The sequence below is a fragment of the Mus pahari genome, chromosome 6 (assembly GCF_900095145.1).
Source record: "Mus pahari chromosome 6, PAHARI_EIJ_v1.1, whole genome shotgun sequence".
Lineage (NCBI taxonomy): Eukaryota > Metazoa > Chordata > Mammalia > Rodentia > Muridae > Mus > Mus pahari.
In genome coordinates, this window is record NC_034595.1 from 1866870 (window position 1) to 1891072 (window position 24203).

Below are 24203 nucleotides of genomic sequence, written 5' to 3' on the forward strand. Positions count from 1 at the left end.
AGTTTCTCCCTGTGCAACGAACCCCAATCCTTCTTTATTGTTTTGAAGATTGGAAAGAAGGTTAAATACATGCTTGGTATGCAGCCTCTCTCATTGCTTCTAACAAACTGTCTTTCAGGGTCCTCCGGGTCCCCCAGGCCCACCAGGATCACCTGGGATTCCAGGGAAACCAGGAACTGATGTTTTCATGGGACCCCCGGGGACTCCTGGGGAAGATGGAGCTCCTGGTGAGCCAGGACCCCAGGTGAGCAACTGAAGCCTCCTCCCTCACAATCACAGAGGCTTCCACGGGACTCCCTTTCACACACAGATCCCACACCCAGCACTTCCCAAGGCTGGAGACCAAAACCTTCCCCATCTGAAGCCTTGCCGAGACTCCAGGGCAGGACAGCCAAGAATGTTCTGTATGCACCCGTTTCCTGGTGTGTGTGTGTGTGTGTGTGTGTGTGTGTGTGTGTGTGTGTGTGCGTGTGTGTGCATGTGCGCGTGTGCGTGTGTGTGCGCGCGTGTGTGCGTGTGTGTGTGCGCGCGCGTGTGTGTGCGTGTGTGCGCGTGCATGTGTGCGTGTGCGTGTGTGTGTGTGCGTGTGTGCGCGTGTGTGCGTGTGTGCGCCTGCGCGTGGTGGTTGGGGGTGCAGCCTCATGAAGGTTTTGGAATCTACCACAGTTAGGCTTGGTATGGGAATGCCTTGGATAATCTACTCCTGCTCTGCTCCCAATGTCCTTCAAGTACAGAGCTCTGAGCAGGTAACATAGAGAACAGAGTGGGCTTGTCATGGGGCACAAGCAGCAAGCCAGCTGGTTTTGAGTTCCCCAACCTTCCCTCCTTCCTTTGTAGGGTTTTGTGTGTTTTTAAGCAGAGATTCTGAGATAATTGTCACTGGTATTCCCCAGGGCCCCGAGGGACAGCCTGGACTTGATGGAGCCTCTGGCAAGCAAGGAATGAAAGGAGAGAAGGTAGGAGACAGTGTGAGGTTCCCACCCAGGATGCTAGCCTGGCCACTTTCTCACCCTAACCTGAGCTTGTCCCCTGTGTCATTCTCTTTCTTCACCTCTCTGGGATGTTCCCACCATTGGGCTCACAGTCCCCTTACCTGTTTCTCCTTCCCACTCCTGTGTGCCATAGAATCACTGAACAGTACTGACAGCATCAACCTCGTGCCCTACCTATGACCTTGCTGTGCATTCTCACCAGACATCCTTCTCTTCCTGCCCACCCTGTGGCATTAGGACCTTCCTTGATGTCCTCTCCTCCTACAGTCATCCTCTGGCTGTGCCTGTCCACCTTCAGGTAGTAGACACTCACCGACTCCTGAGAAAATGCCTATGGCACCCTGTTGGGCAAAGCGTTAATGCCTTTCTTGGTTGGCACCAGCTGTTTCTGTAGCATGTGACTCCTGCTCACTGCTACGGCTCTGAACAATAAGTCAGTTGCAGTATGGGCCTCTCTAGAAGGTTCTAAGCCTCCACATGTGGTATCTGCCTTGTCAGGAATGCCACTTCTTTTTGTCATTAAGACCCGTTTCAGATACAGTGACCCTCCTATATCCTAACAGTTATGTTATAAGACCCTTCTCCACACATTTATATTGTTAAACAATAAATTGTTCCTTGTACACACACACACACACACACACACACACACACACACACACACACCTATTTAGTATCTAAATTAAGCACAGTAAAAGATTAACTGCAATAACTTATGATACAAGAGACCAGTCATAACAATATACTATAATAAAGTCACTAGCATTACTACTGTCTACTTTAGGGCTATCATTAGGTAAAACAAGGGTTAATGGATGGGTGAATAATGGTCTGCTGATGGAAGCTAAGATACTGATGAGTTGGTAGTATATAGAACATGGATATGCTGGACCAAGAGATTGCTTATATCCTAGGTAGGATCGAGCAGCAAGCTGTAAGATTTCATTGTTCTGTTCAGAACAGTGTGTACTCTAAAACTTGTAAATTGCTTATTTCTGGAACTTCCCATTTAATAATTTCAGCCTCTGGCTAACAGAAAAGCTGCAACCAAAGACAGTGGGACTTGGATAAGGTGAGAGGGTACTGAATGTCCTTCTCTTCGGTCTTTTGGGGTCAGTGTTTTGTTTGGGATTTGTTAAGATGAGGTCATGCTACCTCAGCTGGCTTGGCCTCGAACTCGTGATCCCTCCACCCACCGTCTAGCGCTGCAATTATAAATGTGTCCCATCGTGCCCGACTTCTCTCAACATTTCCAGTACCTTTTTCCTCTTTCTGAGAGTACAGGGAGAACCTTCTTAGCAATGACACAGAAGTTGCTAGTACTCCTGTGTCCCCTGAGCCCTTATCCTGCCAACCCAGCACAGCCTCTATTCGTCTTTTATGAGTAATTGGAATATTCTTCAAACAGCACCTTAAGCTACCATTTCTCCTTAGCCTGCTTTCAGTCTACTGAAGCCACTACTGTCCACGCCTGTGCTCTTGGGGGAGGGCAGGTCATGCCCCTCTAGCCTTCCCAGACATAATGAAGGCATGCCTCTTATACAAAGAGAGATAATAAATAAAAACAAGACACCTTGCACTAGTGATATGTTAATGAAGCGTCAACAAACCCACTGTATAGGAGCCCTGTCCCTCACCCCCATGAACACGTTTGAAGTGTTTCCTTCGGGGGCACCAGGGCCACTGAATCCAATCCCAGTTTACGCCCATCAGCCCTTGAGTGTGCTCAACTGAAAGAGTAACCTGTTTTGTTGCAGTTGAATTTTTCTCAGAAGAAGAAACAACGGTGCAGTCTTAGGGAAGTCATTTTACACAAAACAACAGCTTCATAAGAAATCTAGGCCTGCGGGAAGCCCCACCAACCTACACTTACCTTGTCTGCTCCTACAAACCAGCAGCTAACCCTCCCACACTGTCTGTGCCTGCAGACGCCCTGGGCTGCATACTGACGCCCTGTTGCCTACAGCTGGCTCAGCAGCACAGCAAGGAGGAAGAGCCACCCTGCCCTAGATAGCTGCTGCAGATCTACTCTGCTGGTTTATTCCTGGGATTTGCTAAGAGGCCCACTGTTGTCCTGTGGACATGGGATGCTTTGGGGTTAAGCAAAAGCAGATTCTAGAAGGACTTGGACATTTGCATTTGGAGTGTTGACGGGAAAACAGTCTGGCATACAGTCACATAAATGACTTCATTTGTGAAGGAAATGAGTGTCTCCGGGTCCTTATGAGACATCAGCTCCAGTGATACATTTGACCCCTGACTCCTGTCACAGTGTCCTCTTTTGGCTCACACATCCTTATTGACAAGGTCTAGCCAGGACCTCCCATGACTGGATAAACTGAGTTATAGGAAGTCTTTTCTCACGCTATCAATCTGGGTTATAAGCCCAGGTAATTACCCAAACTGGGGAACAGTCCCATGCCTCCCAGGCTGGCCTCCAACTCCATAAGAGCTGAGGATGACCTTGAACTCTAATCCTCCTACCTCTCCCTCCCAGATGCTGGAATTACACCTGTTCACTGTCATGCCCAGCTCAAAGTGAGTAGCTTTCCCACCATGCAGAATGAGTAAGACTCAATTTATTTGCCTGGGAAATGTAATACTCATATATAAAACCATTATTACCAAACATGAACTTGTCATCAAAGTGTAGATGGTCATTAAGAGTCTATCTAGTAGATGATTTATGATGTTCAGCATAAACAGAAGCGCCTTTTATCTTCCCCACGTTAAGCTGGATAGCCAACCCTGACACCTTTATCCCAGGAAGGAAGAGGTGAGAATGGCCTATTTTCCCAGCTGCAGAGCAGATCTGGGGGGACAGCTGAGGATCCTTCTAGAAAGCAGGATCCTCGGATAGTATTCTTTTTGCATCGAAGCTTCTGCCTCCAGTTCTGCCAGGCCTGAGGCATGACGTCTTGAGGATCCCGGGTATTCATGGTACGCATCTGCCATAGAAGGTTCTGAGACACCCACGCAGGAAAGAGTCTGTACTCTGAAATTTTCTTAACTACCCAGAATTTCTGAGGAAACTTGAGCGCCTAAGAGCTGTCAGTGAGTAATCTCACTGGGCTGGAAATGGTGATGTAGACCCAGCTTCTGTCTTTTTCTGTCAGTTAGGAGAGAAATTTGACAATGTCGTCGCCGAGGTCGCTCTCTCTCAGCTATCCCAATCTGCTTTGGAACACAGCTCACGTGATAGCATCAGGGTACCTTCGAAGACTCTGAGGATAGACCTGCTTTTGCCTAGAATCCAGAAATCAGCTGTGTTTGGAGGCCAACACACCACAGGATTGACTTCTTGTCTTCTCTCTATTATTATCAGATGGCTTTGGCACATTGGCGTGGAGGGTTTCCATAAAACCAAAGAGACTGTAGTCTGTAGAGGATCATTACTACGAAGTCCACTCTCAAACCTTGCAGACTGCCCTACAAGGAACCCCAGCAGGAAAAAACAAAAGGCCGTGCATCTGGGCCTTTCATGTCTCTTATATATTGACATCTTGTGATACCCTTGATAATTCAGTTCACCACAATGAGCCAAATTTTCTGCTGAGTTCTGTTAGCCTTCTTGATGCTCTGACTAAACACCTGAGAAGCGGTAGAAGGATTTGCTTTGGCTTTTGGATCATTGTGGTGGGAGCCCACGGTGAGTCAGGGCTCAGAGGCTCCGGCCATCACAGTGAGCGTCAGCGGCGGGGCAGTACAGAACAGCCCGCGTTTGCCAGAAACAGAGTGCATGCCAGAGCTAGCAGCTCTCCTTTCCCCAACTGTACTCCGTCTGGACCCCTAGTCTGTGGGACAGGCCACTCAGATTCAGGATCACGGCCTCCCTCCTTGTTTAACCCTCTCTGAAAACACCACAGACATGCCCAGAAGTGTGGTTTACTGATCTTGGCATTCTCAGGCCAATCATTTATGGTAGCTCACACCTTTAGTCCTGCTGCTACGGAGCCAGAAGCAGGAGGGTTCCTAAAAGTGTGAGGGTACCCTGGTCTGTCTGCAGAGTAAGTTCTAGGCCAGTCAGGGTTACATAACTGAGACCTTGTCTCAAAGTGTTAAAAAAAAAAAAAACTTAAAAAAAAGTGAAGTACGATCTTGTGACACACAGCACTGTTGTGAGTCACTCAGATGTAGAGTTGATTTCTCCAGAGCTTCCTACTTACAACCAGATATCTCTACTAGTTGGAATTCCAAGAAAGTGCTGGACTCAATGCACACAAGTTCCTTCTGGCTAAGGGATGGTGTCTGCGACTGTCTCACTTCAGAAGTTCAGCAGATTTCCTGAGCTATTTCTCACCATATTTTTACCATATTCATTCAGGAAAGTTCCAGAAGGTAGACCCTTCTACCCCCTGGCTAACCTGCTCATGTTCCAATCTGATGGTCACCATGCCTGTGAGCCAGTGGACTGGACCTAAGCCCTACCTTTTTCAAGCTGAGTAAAATAGCGAGAGACAGAGACAGAGACAGAGAGACAGACCAGAGGCTAAGGTAGTTTCTAGAACTTCCTCTCAATCTTCTACAAGATACACTTGGCTTAAATGAACTTGGGAAAGCTATTGGAAATAATGCAGTTTCCCCTTTCATGATATAGATCTTTTTAATGGGATCAATCGGAAGTGCAGCTGAACCTTACCAGAGTCAGGGCAACCTTAGGCATGGCTCACAAGAGCCCCGCTGGTGGTTGTGTCTGGGAATAGATAGTTTTCTTAAGGAGGTATTGAAGCAGACAGTGTGCAGTATGTAACTGCTCTTCGCAAAGGGAATAGAAATAAGAAACTGCAGCTAAATAGGGACCCAGTAACTCGAGACACATTTCTGCCCCAGGTCACACACATTTGTTCAGTGTGCCCCTGTTGGCCATTGGTGAAAGTGAGGGTGGGGGTGGGGTGGGGATGGGGATGGGGTGGGAGCAGGGATATGGGGGGGCTGACTTTGATCATGACTACTTACTCTGCTCAGTGTTCCATTTCCTTGTGTCTCCAAACAGCTAGGACATCTCTGATGGATTCTGGGCTAGGGGGCATTTGAGCTTCTGCAGGGCTGCCTTAGGGCCAGCTACAGAGGATTCTGACTGTGACCATTGGGTACACTCTAGCATCCTCTCCCTGCCCTGGGAGTCAAGTGCCACCACCAACAGACTCAACACTTTTCCTGCTCAAATCCTTAGCCCAAGGACTGAGCAGGGTCTCCCAACCAAGGAGCTGTTACTGTAATGTGGGGCCTTTCCTCTATGCCCCATACATACTAGGCACCTGTCTTCCTCCAGCACTGGTGGAGAGCCCACACCCACAGAATCCTGAAGCTCACCACAGGGAGCTCCCAGGAGCCTGAGGAAGGTTATCAACAGCCCCTGAGCAGAGAACACTGGACAGAGAAGCCTGGTGGCTGCCTGTGGGTCTCTGGGTGGCTTGTCTGTGTGCTGGGCTACCGAGTGATGCACTCACCTTTGCCATTTACCTGAAGAACATCCTGTAGGCTCATCCCCAGTAAACAGTCCCAGAGCCAGCTGGAAGGAACCTGAAAAAGTATTCAATTCCTGGCTTCTCCCCCATGTCTTGGCAGAGCCGTGAAACAAGGAAGTGTGTCGGGCTCCGTCGGGAGGTCAGAGACTCTCTGCCTTAGCCAGTTTTTTAGTGAATTTATAGTTATAAAAATAGGCAAAGTGGACACACCTTTCATTGCTTTCTGTGCCCCATGCTTCCTCCTCCAATATTCTTGAAGGACGATATATATCCCTATAGTGTTTTTCAGAGCCGGTGTGTGCACAGCAAACTTTCCAGATTTTGGCTGTTTAAAATCTTCTGTTAGCCTAGTGATGCTAGCACTTAGGACGCAGGGAGGGGAGCTCTGTGTGTCTGAGGCCAGCCTGGTCTATCTAGATAGTGAATTACAGACCACATATAATGCCGTCCTGGCTTATTTGGCTGCATATGCAATTTTAGGTTTGAAACCACTTGCCCCTGGGATTCGAAGGAGGATGTGTTCAGATTTCCCTCCCAGTCCCAGCCTACCTAAATCCACAGCTTTTCCCCTTGGCAGGTTTTAGGAGTCACTTTCCAAAATCCCTTGGTGCATCGCCGCTGGATGCAGATTCTTTAGAACATGTATTCTCCCACTTGGTGCTAAAGAGCCTTGGGATGGAGTGGTGTTTAATCTCGAAACCTCTGGGTTGTGAAGCTTCTGTGTTTTGTTTTTCCAGAAATGTTTAACGTAGACATCAGCCTTCAGCTAAGGTCAAGGGCAGGGATGTCAAGTTACTGTCTGCTTGCATGCTGCTTGCTCTGGTCTCTTTATTCTTTATTCTATATGATCAGTAATTGGAATTCCCGATTATCCTCCAAGCTCTATTTGGCCATTCTTCCTATGTCATTTATTCATTTGTGCTGTTTTTTTAGAGCAGTTCTGTATCCTGATCTTTGGTCTTCTCTGCTGTATTTCTCTCCAGGGTGTGTCTCTTTCTCTTAGTCCCATACAGTTCTTCATTTCAACCATCATAAGTTTTTATGTCTGTGTCCCCCACTGTTCTCACCTCATAGCGGTTCGTTCTTGTTTTGCGATTTTGCAGCATCTTCCGTCTTCTCCCTGAGAGCACCAGCGTGCGTAGCGTTCTTGTTGCACTGTGTTCTTTGTGCTGTTGCTGACTTCGTCTCCTTCCCAGTGTTGCCTTTCCTCAGACCCAGGATTCTTTCTGTGTGTTTGCTTACAAAACTGGCGTCTCATGTGATGTCTAGGCCTCCATTGGCATTAGACCGTTAAGGAAATAGGCACTGGCTACTTCTGAGGCATGCAAGTTTCTCAGTGGGGATGGAAAGACCAGAATGTCCATCTCACAGGGCACCTCAGAAACTGATCTCATTTTGGGTGACCAGGGATCTTCCAGGCTTCCAGAGCCCTGCTCTCCCTTTGCTCCTGAACATAACTCTTACTGTTCTTAAGGTGTTAAGACACCCCCAGGTGCTCCTTGACAGGGGTGTGCAAGAAGGTGAGAGGAACTGGGGAAGGTTGACAGCTGTCCTGAAGTAGAAACTCATCCTGTCTCCCTGTCAGAGGATCCCGGGGCACCCCTACTTCTTGTTTCCTTCAGGGTTACCCCTGGTCCGTCTCCCCACCCATCCTATGCACACTCTTGCTTTCTCCACCACCGTGCAGGGCATTTCAGTCTCAGTGGTTCCTCTCTGGATGAAGCCTTCTTAGCTTCCTGTCTGTTTCACTTTGGCTTTTCAGGCCAGGGGATTTCTGTCTTACCTGAAGACGGTAGTATAGACTCACCACCTATCCTACGGGTGATGGAGGTTATTGCTATGCATGGGACTCAGCCCAGTAGAAGGACAAGGAGAGATACAGACTTTCGTGGGTGGCACATCATAGTCTGAGTCATACCTTCTGTGTGGCCACATGATTGCTGTGCTATCTCCTGCCGGAGAACAGCCTTTGATAGGCTCACAGTTTCAGGGTTTGAGATCCAGTTGCCTAGCTCCATTGTTTGTTTGGTCTGGGCCATGGTTGAGACAGAATTAGGGCAGCGAGATGACATGAGAGAACACAGCTGCGAGCTTTCTTGGCAGTTGAGGGCAAGGTGGTGGTGTGGATGCAGAGCTGACTGGCTCCCTGCTTCTTCTAACTTGGCCCATGGACCCCCCCCCCAGCCTATGGGATGGTTCTATCCACATTTGTGGCATGTCGTTCTCCCTTATTTGATGCTCTCTGGAGACTCCATCAGAGACACACCCAGAAGTGTGCTTTACAAATCCTCAAGGCACTTCTCATCCCAACCAAGTTGATAGTCAAAATTAACCACTACCCCTTCCCTTGTTTAAAGTTGTAAGCACCCCTTACATCTGTCATGACAGGAGGCAGGGTAGGGGGCAGCTGCCTTGGTGTGAGTCTCCAAGAGACTGCTTTGATCTTTCCAGCTTTATGCCAACTGCCTTAGTTTAATCTCAAGGAGGGGGGCTTGGTTAATTATTGAGGAATGGGTTTCTCGAGGTTCAAGTAGACTGATTATCTATGGTAATGTGCTCAGCCTGGAGACACCAGACAAACCCAGACAGAACAAGCCTGTTGTCATAGCCTGCTATTCACTCGTCTGTAATTTTGCATTTCTCTTTGAGCAAGCCTAGCGCGTTGCATCCTAATTGGTCCCCGTGTTCATGTGTTTCAGGGAGCAAGAGGGCCTAACGGTTCGGCTGGCGAGAAGGTAATTGAGAATAGCTCCTCTCCCCTCTACTTCCCTCTCCAGTGTACCCCTGGGCCAGAAGAGTGAACCCATAAATGTCACAGAGCAAAGAGAAGCACTTCCCAGAGCAGAGACTCGGGGAAGATAGGCCAGCTGGGATGGTGGGGAGCCAACCCAGCAACGTTCCTCTTTCCTCAATACTCTAGTGAGCACATCAGCCAAGGGAAATACCAATTAGTGAGACAGCTGTTCTGTGCCATCAAGCATCGCCCATCAGACAATTTCTAAACTTAATTAGCTTCAAGGAGTCATTTTCTGACTCAGGTGCTCAGACTGCTTCTTCGGGGGAGGGGGGGGGGAGTTGCAGCTGGTAACTATCCTGTCTTCTCCTTACAGGGTGACCCTGGAAACCGAGGCTTACCAGGTCCCCCAGGGAAGAACGGAGAAGTTGGCACCCCCGGGGTCATGGGACCGCCAGGGCCTCCTGGACCCCCTGGGCCTCCAGGCCCGGGATGTACCACAGAACTGGGATTTGAGGTAACGTTTGCCCTTCTGTGGCTGAAGCGTGATGGAGGTAAAGAGCACTGGAAGCCACAGCACACTGGGGACTGGTCCCTGGGTAGAGGTTTTGTCCAGTCTCCTGTGAGCTCCTTGCCCCCAGCATCCTGCTTGGGGCAAGCAGGTAGTTGCCTGGCAGTGAACTCTGAAATCCTTGCTTCTTCCTCCCCCAGGTCGAAGGCTCTGGGGACGTCCAACTGCTGAGCAAACCCACAATGTCAGGACCCTCCTCTCCAAGTGTAGGTAGACTTCTGTGAACCCTTTTCTGAGGGCTGTCCTGATGTTACCCCTGGGGGAGGACCTCACTTCGATGATTCACACACACTGTGCCTCCAGCCCCACACTGTGCTACCTGTAAGGTACTCACCGCGGTGAGGAAACCTGACGGTTACCTTCATCCCTGCTGGCCAGTTCCTCACCTGAGCATCTCTGTTTCACGGCCTCCTGTTACCATGTTAGGCTCCTAGCAGGTGCCCGCCCTGTCCATTCGCTCATCTCCAGCAGGCACTGCCCTTGTCCTGTGAGGTACACGTATATGAAGACACTCCCCTGGATATTATGTCACACGCAACCCAGAGCCAAGTGCCCAGGGAGTAACTTCGAACGTATAAGACAGGTTCTCACACACACGGGATCTAAGGGTGGGGTCAGGAGGGCAAGTCCATGCTGGGAGACAACTTCTGTGGATTGTTGTGTGTGGGCACTTCTCTTCTGAGTCTGGAATGGGAATTTTCCCCTCGTCCTTTGCTCCATCATCTGGGACAGCATCCGTTGGAGAGCTTAAGGAGCGATGCAAGAAGGGAGCGTGCACCTGCGAACAGGAAAAACAAACAAACAAACAAACCACAAAGAATGTCTCTTCATCTGTTTGCTTTTTTTTTTTTTCAGGGTCCCAAAGGAGAAAAAGGAGAGCAGGGAGCCAAGGTAAGTTAGCCTACGGGAGGCAGGGTCTTTCTAAAAGGTCATAGAAGCATTATCCATGGACTGTGAGCTTTGCTCTTAACTTCCCTCTGCTCTAACTAGGGTGAACGGGGAGCGGATGGAACCAGCACTATGGGGCCGCCAGGGCCCAGGGGCCCGCCTGGGCGCGTCGAGGTCCTGTCCAGTGTGAGTATTGCCAAGGTTGAAACTTTGCCGCATGCTTTCTGCTTTGCTAAGGGGAAATAGTAGGCAGCCTGTCACGTCAGGACCTTGAGGCTGGTGGCTGGCTATCCAGGGTGTCCCGGCCTGCACCTGCCAGCATGCTAACCTATCTGTTCCTACCCACTCCATGCCACCACACTCCTACATACGACCTTCAGAGTCTGCTTTTCTGCTGGGCAGGGTCTGGAGTCAGACAACCGCCTAGAAAGTACTGGAGTCTCGAGGACGCCCCAGATAAGTGCTCCAGAAAGACCCTAAGCCAGTTGAGAAGTCAAGTCAAAACTGGAGACACACAGGCCTGAGATCACCTTCACTGCTGGCACTGATGGCTGTAACCCTGTGGGAGAGCCACTAATTCCAGAATCCAGCCATAATACTGAGCCGAGTAATTCCAGAGTCAGACAAGAGAGAGAAAGACAGTATTGAACATGCCCCAAAATGCCATCAGGAAGCATCCTCCATCTTCCAGAGTGGGGCTAAAGAGACCAAGAGGAGCTAGGGTTATACCCCTGAGGGCCAGTTCTCATTGGGAGGTGTCTTCAAAAGAGCTCATTGGATGGCTCTTCGCTTTAAAAAAAATCTGTTAGTAGTCATATTCCAAAATCTCACCTGGAAAGCTTACCACATGGGTGAGCAAACCAAGCGTGGCTCCACTCTGATCCCCCATTCCAAGGGAGGTATCAGAATGCCCCCTATTCCCAGGGAAGCAGTAGTGTGTGGCTTTCATGTCACCATCGATCCCTGTGAGGAAGCAAAGGCTCGGCAATGCCTCCCCGTCCACCAGCCCCTTACCTTCTGCCTGTTCACACTGGAGTGTCATTTAAACCTCTGCGTCTACCATCAGCACTCCAAAGCAGACACTCTGTGCCCAGAGAAAAAGTCCCAATGACCTGGGGAAAGAATGGGCAGGGTTAAGAGGAGAAAGAGTAGGATTTAAAAGTGCCAAGCCTGTGGGGAGGGAAGCAGACAATCTTGAGCACTTGTGGGGGAAGTGTAAATTGCATGGCCCCTTTGGAGGGCTCCCTGACAGTCTGTTCAAACTAAAAATAGATGTCTTCCAGAATTGCACATGGAAAGCTCCACACAAGATGATGGAGTAGGGGAGAATGAGTTGAAGGGGAGGGGACAGGGCCTAATGCAATTATCTAAAGCAATGACATATATGAATTATATTATACACATACACATACATCTTATAAGGGCACATGTATGTATGTATGTATGTATGTATGTATGTATGTATACATATGCTTATAGCTTTAAAAGAGAGAAGGAATTCATCTACTGGATAATTTTAAAGTTAATTTGAAAGGAAAAGTGACAGGCAGGCTGGGGCTGTTTGACGGGGAGTGGGAGGGCTGGGTGTGTTTGGCAGTGACTTTGGGGTGTGATCAATGTACTCCATACTGGGTGACTTCAGTTAAGGTCTCTTTGCCAGAAGCAAGAAGGAGCACTTGTCTTTCTCTGTCCTCACTGTGAATTTTTTCTCTTTCAGTCTTTGATCAACATCACCAATGGATCCATGAATTTCTCAGACATTCCTGAGCTCATGGGGCCTCCGGTTTGTATCTGCATCTGCCCTTGAGTGAGGTCTCTACCCAGATGCCACCATGGAAAGGGTTGGGTTTTAGCTCCAGAAGCATAGAGCCAGAGTCTATCAAAGTCGGAAAGAAGGAAGCCTACATCTTCGAGTTTATATAATACTAAAGTCTGTGGTGCAGAGTTGTGTTCAGGGAGCAGAAGTGTTCATTCCTGTGCACCAGAAATCTGTGTGAGATGGGAGAGCACCTGGAACCACCACCTCCAGGGTGGGGTCGTGGGTCTACAGTCTCATTTCTTAGAGCAGGATGCTGCTAATGGGACACTGGAGCCAAAGGAAGATTGACACCCACTTCACCCTTCCTCACCCCATTTTAGAGATGAATAAATCAACACATGGGGGAACTCAATGTCCCCCTCGAGGCTCATGGTTGACAGGGTCTCCAAAGAAGGAAGGCATTCCCATGGCATCAGACGGGGACCAGGGAGGAGAAATGCTGGCCATAGGAGCCTTGGGGGTCCACCCTCATCTCTGACAGCCACTCAGAGCCCCTGGTTCTCTTTCCAGACATTGGGACAATTTATATGAGGTAGAGAAGATGAAAGTGCTTGGCACCCCGTGGTACTTGACAAGTCACTCTGGAGCCAGAGATACATGACCATAGCTGTGCATAGCAGATGTCTGCTGGGGCAGCCATTCATGTTGGGCAGGGGTGAGGGGAGAAAGACCTGGAATATACCGCAAGATTTCTGCAGCTATCTGGAAGAGGCCTCTGCCCCAGCAGCATCTGTGAGGCTCTTTCTGCCATGACCTCTCCTGTGTGGTGTCCCATGGGGCTCCCATCCATTGATTGCTAATGAAATGAATAATCCAAAGACCCAGTACTCAAAGTCCAAGGCAGGCAAGGTACTGGGCAAACGTCCATTCACCGGGGCCTTTGTTCTCCCTAGAACTGCTAGAGAGAGGTTTAGGGTGCTAGAGGGTGGATAGCAGAGCCGGAGAGACAGCCTAAACATGAGCATTGGCATCTCTGAGCTGCTGGGCCCTGGGCCCTTGGTCGATGGAGCCCAGGTCTTGCCTTTCATCCTTTCTTCCCCGTCAATGTCCTCCCTGAGGGTGAATCCAGGTCCTCCTCGTGCCTACGGCTGGATCAACCTTCTACTTACTCTGTTGCAACTTCCTCCTAAGAGGACTCTAGTATTACATTCATGCCCCTGCCCCATAGCCACTGGGTTAAAGAGACTTGCTTCTAACTAGTTCTTTTAAAAATGTAATTTGTTAATATTGTGTGTGTGTGTTTTGAAGGGCATGTGATGAAATGGGGGTGCGTGCCACAGAATGCTCACGGCCGTCAGAGGACAAATTGGGAGGGTTGGTTCACTACTACCTGCTTCTACCCATGTGAAACAGGGATTGAACTCATCAGGCTTGGCAGCATACACTTGTATCTGCTGAGCCACCTTGCTGACCCCTCTATGTAGTTTCTGTGTGTGTGTGTGTGTGTGTCTGTCTGTCTATCTATCTATCTATCTATCTATCTATCTATCTATCTATCTATCTATCTATCTATCTATCCATTCTGTCAAACTCCTGTCCCTTTAATAGCATCAGCAACCTGGACTTGGCAGGAATGGGGGTTGTGACCCACAGCTCCCAGCGTGGACCCGCTTCTCCCCCGGCCTCCCAGCCTGTCATCAAGCCCATCCTCAGAGCTGACTTACCCAGGTTCCCATGCTGTCCGTCCCTGCCCCGGGAACGTCTCACTGAGTCACCACTCAGAGGAAGCTTCTGTGGAGAACAGGGGAAGACCTGGAGAGGGTCACATGCCTCTGGGTGCTTGAGGACAGATCCTGCCTCTGCCGTTAGCTAGCTCTATGATTCTGGTGGCACTCCCCCCAACCCCAGTCCTCAGCATCACTTTCTATAAAGTGGGACAGTGATCCACAGTGGGTGGAAATGGGCTTGGATCCTTGGCAGGTCCCGGAGATCAGTGACATACCCAGGTTCCCATGCCATCCCTGCTGGATTAAACAGGCTCAGGTCTTTGCCCTCCTGAGACACTATATAGCCCATGAGGTACAGTCCTCCTGACTCTGAAAACCCTTTGTCTTTGGTGTGTTGCAGGGGCCAGATGGCGTGCCAGGGCTGCCAGGATTTCCAGTAAGTACTGCAGTGGCTAGCTTCCACCTGTGCTCAGGGGCTATGCTTGTTCTGTTTATACCCCTGAGAAGCTATTCCCTTCGTCCCTCACGACTGAGCCTTAGCTCCATCGCACACACTCATAGTTTTCATACTCTCCGCAGACGCAGACATGTCCTCTCCTTTGAGACCCATAGGGTTTCTTTTTAATCATCTCGTATTCATTCTTTTCCGCTGTAAGCGACGGGTTCTCCTGTATGTATCTACTTTTATGATAGCTACAGAGGGCTGGGTCTTACATCTCTACCCCTGGACCATTCAGCCCTGGGCAGTAGCTGGGTGACCCTAGCATATCAAGTGACAGTCTGTGCAGATAAAGTCCCTCAAGACAGAGGAAGTGCGTGAGGACAGAGGAGAGCCATGGAGTGGAAGGCTGATGATTAACCCTGTGTGTGCCTTATTGGAGGGCGACACTTTTTTTTTTTTTTTTTTTTTTTTTTTTTTTTTGCAGTAGAACCTATTGGTTTAGTCAGAGTTTGTGCCTATACAGAAGGCCAAGAGAGGCCCCAGGGGGAGAGCTGCACTGCTTCTCTAAAAGTCCACAACTTGGAAAGGCCTGAGGTGCTGTGTCTGGAACAAATGAAGGAAACAGATTAAAGCCCCGTAGGAGTGAGTTCCTGGTGGCTGAACTGTAGATGATCTCCTCTTATCTTTTCATACTTTTTGGAACTTTTAATACAATCATGCTTTTTTTTTTAAACAGTTTTCTAAGTGAGCATAAACTATGAAGAGGGTTAAAAATACCGTATTCACTAGACATTAGAACAGAAGAGGGAGCGAGCAGTAAACAGCCTTGCACGGTTAGCGGGAAAAGAGGCCCGACCTCTTAGCTGCAGTCCCTAAGATGGCTGCTTCAAGTCTGAGGGCACATTCTGGAACATTCCAACATGTCTTCCTCCGTGAGAATGAGGGGGCCAGACTTCCTAGGAGTGTTCCCTAGCCAGCTCCGTGAGATGTTCCACTGGGGCATCCTTCTCCACACCGATGTGGGCTCTCCAGGCCTCCAACACCCAGGCTTGCCTCCTGCCCAGTCCCTTACCTCCTTACAGTCAGGAAAGATCAGAGCTAACCGTGACTTCTGCTTGCTAGATAAGAGCTTGTTCTGAGAGAGGCTCAGGGGGAGAGATGGAGACAAAGACGCAGAGACAGGCAAGACAAAGAGATAGAGACAAAGACACACACAGAGAGAGATGTTTTTCTGTTTTGGAGAAAAAACTTTTAACCACAACACCCTCTTTTAACTTTTAACTTTTAACACCCTCCAATGATTGTTTGCAGGGCCCCAGAGGACCAAAAGGTGACACCGGTGTGCCTGGATTCCCAGGGCTAAAAGGAGAGCAGGTAGGGGCTCCGGTGGGGATGTGCTTAGATTTGGCTGGCCATCAACATTTGGCCAACTGTTTCCTTCTGGAGACACAGTTCCTACAGTGCAATTCAGTGATGTTTAAAAGATTCCCAATCCTCACTACTCTCTAATACCAGGATGCTTCCTTTAATTAAAGTGTATTGTCTTATTTTTCTTTTTTTTTAATGTATGAGTGTTTTGCCTGCTTGCAACTCTGTATACTGCATGCATGCGGTGATTGCCGAGGCCAGCAGAGGGCATCAAATCCCTTGAAACTGAAGATAATGAAGGTTGTTAGGAGCCATGTGGGTGCTGGGACTCGAATCCCAGTCCTCTGGAAGAGCAGCCCAGTGTGCTTAACCTCTGAGCCATCTCTCCAGCTGATGGAAGGTTATTTTAATGAAGAAGTGCCATGCCTTTTCACAGACACCTTCTAGCTGACGGAGTCTCTGATCTCACACGGAAGGGCGCTGTTGGGCCTACCCTTCCCCCATCTGAAGAGTGCATGGCTCAATGCCTCCTAGAATGCTGCTCTCACACGCCGAGCCATCCTGTCTGGTGATTCTAAGTTGGGACATTGTGTAGTTAGAGTAGATGCCATGCAGGGAACTTCTGGAGAAGGTCAGGGTTCGTAGCCACCCTTTGTACCCCTACACAGCCTCTTACAATCAACTTCCAGGTAGTTTTCCATAGCTGAGGAGGACGGGAGCATCCATAAGTAGACAGCAAAGACTCTGGCTTCTCCTCATGCATTCCCTTCTCCATTTGTGTGCTATACCTCTCTCATCTTTTGCTCCCCTAGGTAGGGATCCTGGCAGTTTCTTATACCAAGTATAATAGGAAGACAAAGACAGGAAAGTAGTGCAGATGGTGAGGGTACCCCTCACCCCCACCCCCACCCCCAGCCCCATCCCCGTTTCAGAGCCTGCACATGGGTGGGGTGGGGCTATACCTCCCTGGAGAGTCTAAAAGGAGCATCTCTGAGAGGGCTGAGGATTGGAAGTTTCTCTGGACTTTCTTTCTCATGCGCCACATTGCCCCCAAGGACAAGGAAATAGGCCCCAGAGACTTGGTCTTCAACACTAGGAAGCAGAGCGCCCGGTTTGTTGGGCCACAAGCACGTGAGAGTGGTGATGTCCGCCTCCCTATGGTGGGCTTGCAGAGAAGGGGTGGGATTGGGTTGACTCTGGCAATTCTTGCTTCCCATATTCCTTTTTCTATGTGGCAAAGTAGGTAGACTAAGACTCTAGGTTACTAGAGGCTACTCCTGCTGCTAATTCTCTGTCACTTTAAACGTCTGGGACAGCCACCAGGCACCTCTGCTCCAGTTCTCACAGCCACTGCACCTCTGCCACTCTGCCTCTAATGCTCTTGTGCTTGCCTCTTCCTGCTGCTCTGGACCGCCTTTCTGCGCCACCCAAGTGGTAAGACCCACGTGTCAGCTGCAGGCTTTGGGGGATGGAGAGAGAGGCTTCCCTGCCCACTTTGATGCCCTACTTGGCCACTTTCAACGGTGGAAAGGAGGTTGCTGTATTGCCAGCCCAGGGCTAGTGCGGACGCCTAGAACACATGGCCTTCGTTTCTGCATGCGTGTCTTTTCTCGGGATAATAGATGGGCCTATTGAGTGCAGGATTTAAGAACAGTATCCTGCATCCTCACCCCCAAATCTCCCATCCTCTCTTGCCCAGCATCTAGGATAACTCTGCCTAACCAATATGCTGCTTGCACAGAGGCCTGGAGAATGGAGGACAGCTGCACATCAGGACAGGTGGCTCTTGTGTTGAGAGAGGCAGGCACCATGCTTATAGTGTTGCCTCTCCCAGTTTCAGCTATTTAAACAACAAGAAAAGGATTCTTGGAGTGAACAAATCTCAAGTCATTAGGAAAGCAAACTATCAGATTTGACAGGAGCTAGATGTCCAGGATGCCCTGGAAGGACATCCTATGGCAAGAAGTATGCTGGGGCAGGATGCTAGGTCTGAGAATGAGGGGAGAGATCTGTCCTCATTTGGAGCCTTTGAGGGTACACTTGAACAGTTAACTTAGACAACTCTTAGAAGAAAGATCTCAGAAAACATTCCATCACGGAAGAGGCTTTTATAATCCTTTAGCAAGAAGGCTTTGCTGGAGTGGCAGGGCTGGAGGGGTGGTATAAAGGTCAGAACCCATGGCAGCAGGACGGAGAGCTCTCAAACATGACCTCTCAATCAAGGCCGCAGGAGGAGGCTGGACCTTAAAAGATTCTCTGCATTGCAGGGCGAGAAGGGTGAGCCTGGCGCCATCTTGACCGGGGACATCCCTCTGGAAATGGTGAAGGGGAGAAAGGTAATTCTGTCAGCCCACCCTGAGGGCAGATAAGTGCTTTGGCTTGCCATCTTTGGTTGTATCTTAAGAAGTGTTTTCTGAGTGACAAGTGCTTGTCTCCTGTTTTAGGGTGAACCTGGAATCCATGGTGCACCGGGACCCATGGTAAGCTGGGGGTCTCTTCTGGGTTGGGACAAGGGCTCAAACCTTTTCCGTGCTTTGGCTCACTTAGATTGAGTTATTCTACTTGTGAAAATATAAAAGGTAATGCAGTAACAGGTGGCAGAGCATGTGTCTGTTTATGGGAGACAAACTACAGGGACATGGACTTCTGAGTGGTTGCCAGGCCCACATAAGACTTTCAAAAACAAACAAAACAGGGGTGGAAGAGAGGTGGTTCAGTGGTTAAGAGCACCTGCTATTCTTGCAGAGGACCCAGGTGCAATCCCCATAGCCACATGGTGAACTAGCTGTCTATAACTCCAATTCCAGGGGACCTGACACTCTCTTCTAGCTTCGGTGGTCACCAGACATGGATCTAATACACACTCATACATGCAGGCAAAATACTCTTACATATAATGATAAATAAATCTAAACAGCAATAAACATCCCCCCACTGGTTAACCATAGCAGTGTCCCACTTCTCATTCCTGCATAATCCACTGTGGCTACTTCCTGCTCGACCTCTGCCCTCCAACAGTGACTCCAGCATCTTTTGGATCCAAAGTCACAAGAATTGTCTAGTTGGAAATCTAGACAGGAGAAAGAGGAAGGAACTATAAAGGGGAATGGGCATCACCCTCGCACGTTCCACTGGTCAGAACCCAGATTCTTGGGGGGCCTTGGATATGTAGTGTAGCTGTGTGTCCAGGAAGCAGAGTAGAACTGTGAGAACTGACAGATGCCAGGGAGCCCACAAGGAACCTCACGTGGTACTGGGTCTGCCATGTTATTGCTTTGGGGTGGGCATACCCTCCTCTCACTTTCTGTGTTTCTGCCTGCCCATCTGTACGATGAATGGACTGGATTCCTGCTAGACAGTATCACAGGCTCTTTGACTTTGCTCTTTTAAAAATAGGTAGCACCCTTGGACTTCTGAACACTTCTGAGGTCTTTTTCCCAAGAATGAACTCTGAACTTCCCTTTCGAGCACACACACACACACACACACACACACCACCTCAAATGAAGAAAGATCAGGTGTGGCTCACCGCTAAGGGTCAGGCACTGTGTAAGCTTCCTAAGGGACATCTCTTTTCAGACTCACACCCCTCTGGTTTGATCACATGACAAGGAAACAGGGGTTCAAAGAAGATAACTAATGTGTAAGAAAGTGGGAGACTTGCGACCAACCTGGCATGCCCTGTATCTGGTGGGGCTCCCTCCCCCGACCTCCACCCCTCCACACAACCTCCAATAGATAAGCTGCCATCTATCTATCTATCTATCTATCTATCTATCTATCTATCTATCTATCCATCTATCTATCTATCTATTGAAGCATCAATAGATAGATAGGGCATCTGTTTGACTGAAGCTGGACCTCAGGCCCGGGGAGAAAGGTTTGCACTTGGGTGAACACCTATGTGTTCCAAGCACATCCTTCAGGAAACCTTCTGAGGCTTTTGGGTCCCTGAAGTCAGGCAGAAAAGACCGAATATAGACTACATGGGCTGAGAGTGAAGGCAGATGGGAGAGTCTTGTTCCCAACTGGTTAACCACTCAGTAACCTCCAGTTCTATGGGAAATGCAAACAGTTAGTAGTGGGGCCAGCAGGAGGCTCCAGATGGCTATGGCGGGTGTCCCACTGAAGGCCAGCTTGTGCACAGCTTGCCAAACACAGGCAATAAGGGCACCTTTTAATTTGCATAATGCTTCCATCTGGGCTAACTATGGCCCTAGAGACCAGTGTAGCTTACAACTCTTTTACAAATATGCTAAGGCTTGTTACTCCAAGTGTGGTCTGTGGATCAGCATCCCCAACATTACCTGGGAGCTTAGTAAAAATGCAGAAGGGCAGGCCCTGGCCCATACACCAGCTCAGACACTCTTGATCTGCACTTTCATGAGATCCAGGACACTCCAAGTGCATTCACACATGGGGAATGTTTCAGAGAACCACCTACCAAGTGGCCCGCCCATGCCCTAGAAACTGGCTCTAGTTTGCTTTTCACTTACCTAAGACTAACATATATCATATGTATCGGAGATTTTTCATGCTAATCCTGTCTTAATGCATCTTTTAGGGCATGCAATCTTATGGTAAGGGTGGTGGGCAGAGGGACATGTAAGTCTAGCTGCCATTCCTCAGGCTCCAGTAGACAAGATGATTCCTGCCAGGAACTTGGATCAGGGCAGCGACTCAAGAAATGCATGGACCCAGAAAACCATCACTGAAGTAGGGTCCATGGGTCAGGGACTCTACAGGAGGACTGAAGCACTGTTCAGAGGCTGGGCTTTAAGATGGGTGGGGGCGGGGCAGAGACTACCATCCTCCAGCTGGTTCTTGGACAAACTGGCACAGGGAAGAGCAGGGCTGATTCAGGATAGAGGACATGGGGACCCTGGGACATGTTCTGTGCCAGCCTAGCATGTGGGCACCTCGGGTGAGAGGCACAAAGCTGCTGGCTTCTTGCTATTTCTTCCTTTCTGACTGAGGTGGTCCTGGCTGTGTAGCCTTTAGAAAAGTTGGGAGATCTGAAGGGCTGATCAAATGCTCCTAGCTGAGGAGAGGCAGGAGACCAGGAACCAGGCAGGCGGGTACTCCAGGACCATTGCTAATGTCCCTTCATCCTGTTCCTGCTGCTCTCCCTACAAGAGCAGTCCTAGCACTCCCCTATCTCTGGACTTTAAGTTTGGGGCATTTGCTAGCCTGGTGCTTGTTTTTCTTCTAGGGACCCAAAGGACCACCAGGACACAAAGGAGAGTTTGGCCTCCCAGGACGACCTGTAGGTATCGGTGTTCCCCATACTAAAGGATGGGGCATGTGGAGGCAAGGCTGACCCACAGCAAGAGCTCACTAAGGTGTCTTGTGTGCATCTTAGGGTCGCCCAGGACTGAATGGCCTCAAGGGTGCCAAAGGAGACCGAGGGGTCACACTGCCTGTGAGTATCATGGCTACTTCTGCACCTGGGGCTGCAGTGCAGACGGGATCCTGTCAGACTGTCCGGTACCTCGAAGTTCAATGAGTGGGGCCTGCAGAATACATGTTCAGGGAAGCTTTCTTTCTTCCTCCGTTGCTTCCAGAGGGCCTCACACTCGGCCCTGCCCCTCATCTCACGCTCAGGAGGGTCCTGTGTCCCACCTAGACCATCCCCGTGCTGAAGAATGTCAGTCACCCCAATGCAGACACAAGACAGAAAGGAGAAGGAAGGAAAAAAGGATCTGTGCATCCTGTGCCCCCCTCCTCGCTCCTGCACACGGCCCAGGAATGCAGATCTTAACGGGACATTGCTCCGGGAACCAGAATCTGGGTTCAAATTTCAGTTCTCTGTGAGCTGCTGTGTGGCTCTGAGCAGACTGTATCCCCTCTCTGGGCCTCATTATTTGTAGGTGTCAGCCAGGATGTCATAGCTGTCCTGCTGTCTCCCGCATGCTTTACCAACCCTTTGCAGTATGGCCCAGATGTGGGAGTGCTCTGTGGATGGGCAGGCAGATTCTAGGCAGAAGCTGCTCTAGTCTCCGGAAGCTCCTCCCTCCCAGCTTCCAGCCCAGAGTGTGTGGCAAACGCTGTAGATGCCTCCCACATCCTTAAACTCAGCAGCAGCTTTTCTTTTCTTCCCTTAGGGTCCACCTGGCCTACCTGGACCCCCAGGACCCCCAGGGCCCCCTGGAGCTGTGGTTAACATCAAAGGCGTAAGTTAGGATGGGGCTGGGAGAAGCTTTCTGGGGACCCTGCAGTGAGCACCAGATTGGCCTCAGCTGGTACTAGGTTTTCTGATGCCTTCTCCCCTCACGTTCTCTTCCCACAGGCTGTTTTTCCAATACCTGCCCGGCCACACTGCAAAACACCGGTAAGTAACTTGCGTGCATATCTTCAGCAGCAGGCTAAGTTCCAGTGCCAGTTCTAAGAAACGGATCCATTTTGCCTTGGGCACTTTCCCATTCCTGTATGTCTACTCTGATATCATCTGTCCACATATAGGCCCTTAAAGATCTAGAAGTTTCTAGATAACAGACCGTGGTAATGAAATACCCGCACACCGGCTTATTTTAACGGAGAGTCATCTGTTAGTGAAACCACATTTGGCCTCAGGGGCAGGAGGAGCAGAAAATTGCAAAACAGACTCCCTCTTAACCAAAAGAAGTAACCGCAACTTGTGGCCTCTGAGCTGGGAACTGGGAGTTAAAATTTGTAACTACTCAGTTCCATCCTCCTCGAAGATTGGGTTACCCGAGAGGCAAGCGTTATCTCCCCCCTCCCCCCGTTATCATGGGAAGACAGCTAACCCACAGAAGCTCTTTGGTTAGCCCAAGGTCACGGAGCGTGGGGCAGCTGGGACCACAGCTCAGATCTCATGGTAACCAGGAAGCAGGTGCAGGCACTGTGATCCTTGCCCAGCCCCGCCCCTCTCCTAGGCAGTTGGCAACACTGTCTGTAGGATTTTGCCAGTATCATAGGGAGACATTTATTCCTGTGAGGAAACACGGGGACAGGCATGAGTCATGGATCTGTGCGTAATCATTCTCTCATTCTTTCAGTAAATATTTACTGAGCTCTCCCCAGTGCCAAGGACTCTGCTAGGCCCCCGGGGACCACAGGAGTGACCTAGACAGACGTGGTCTCTGCGTTCTGGAGTTTGCAGACAATCATTTCAAAATATTCTTTGAAGTGGGCTTACACTGATCCCTGTGGGAATGAGAACGCTGCTGGTCACTGAAGCCTCTAATTGCTGCAGGCGGGCTGGCTGTGTATTGGCCTAGGCCTATGTCCAAATCTGACCTTTGAGGTGTCCATGTGGGCAGCCCATGGTCCAAGCATGCTAGCCTGGAAGGCAGAGCGTGGGATCCCCCCAAGGGGACAGGGCTGAAGCTCCAAGTGAGCCCAACAGCAGCACCAAGGGCGTGTTTATCCAGATAACTGTAGAGAGGCATTTGCTGCAAGTGCCCGTTCTGGAGATCCTCCAAGAAAGCGGTGCATCTCCACATCCAAGGGCAGTCGGCTGCCCAGGGTTTACCAGAGCTGAAGGTCCCTCCTCCCAACACAGAGCCCCACCTCCTTACCACCTCCTACAAACAATCCCAACACACCAAGTATGAGACAGGACACCACAAACTTTAGACTGTTGTGGGAATGATACTGCAGTTACACAACCTGTCATGGAACCCTGTGCGGTGTCGACACTCGGGGGATGGTGGAGCTGTTATGGAGTTACTTAAAGTCAATGCCAGGCTCAACGTGTTTGGAGTAAAGTTTTGTCTTGTTTTAATTTCCTGTGGCATACTGGGACACCATGGCATTTGGAGACACTGTGTTTCCCACAAGGCCCTGAAAGGAGACATTATCAAACAGAAGCACACCCAGCACTTTGCGAGCATCTTCCGGTTCCAGCAAGTTTAACATCATGACAGTTTGTACTCCAACCACCTTGCTTAACCACTTGTAAAGGTTGTCCTTAGATTTTCTTTCTGGAAGGTTCCTTCCTCTTCCCAATATCTTTTCACGGCGACCCCTAAGCAGCTTGGAATCCCTACTTATAAGCACAGAAAGATCCCAGATCCAGGTGGAGCATCTTCTGGGGAAAGATGGAGGCAGAGTGAGATGGTTACCTTTAATTGTCGACACAGAACAATCCAATTGCCCATGAAAAGAGTCTCAGTAAGGGGCTGTCCAGATCAGGTTGGCCTGGGATTATTTAGATTACCTAAGCCGAGACAAGAAAACCTGCCCACTATACCCTAGGCACTACACCCTAGGCACTACACCCTAGGCACTA

At 49.7% G+C, this 24203-nt stretch overlaps 1 protein-coding gene across 1 annotated transcript in view; it reads left to right on the forward strand.

Annotated features, from left to right (window-relative positions):
- Col15a1 (collagen type XV alpha 1 chain) overlaps nt 1–24203 on the forward strand; it is a 105036-nt gene that overhangs the window by 61690 nt on the left and 19143 nt on the right. Inside the window, exons 13-28 of the mRNA XM_021199835.2 lie at nt 119–244; nt 894–956; nt 9160–9195; nt 9571–9711; nt 9906–9971; nt 10621–10656; nt 10756–10839; nt 12371–12436; nt 14540–14575; nt 15893–15955; nt 18217–18285; nt 18394–18429; nt 21162–21215; nt 21312–21371; nt 22054–22122; nt 22239–22280. Coding sequence (XP_021055494.1) covers nt 119–244; nt 894–956; nt 9160–9195; nt 9571–9711; nt 9906–9971; nt 10621–10656; nt 10756–10839; nt 12371–12436; nt 14540–14575; nt 15893–15955; nt 18217–18285; nt 18394–18429; nt 21162–21215; nt 21312–21371; nt 22054–22122; nt 22239–22280 — 1047 coding nt within the window. The remainder of the gene's footprint in view (nt 1–118; nt 245–893; nt 957–9159; nt 9196–9570; nt 9712–9905; nt 9972–10620; nt 10657–10755; nt 10840–12370; nt 12437–14539; nt 14576–15892; nt 15956–18216; nt 18286–18393; nt 18430–21161; nt 21216–21311; nt 21372–22053; nt 22123–22238; nt 22281–24203) is intronic.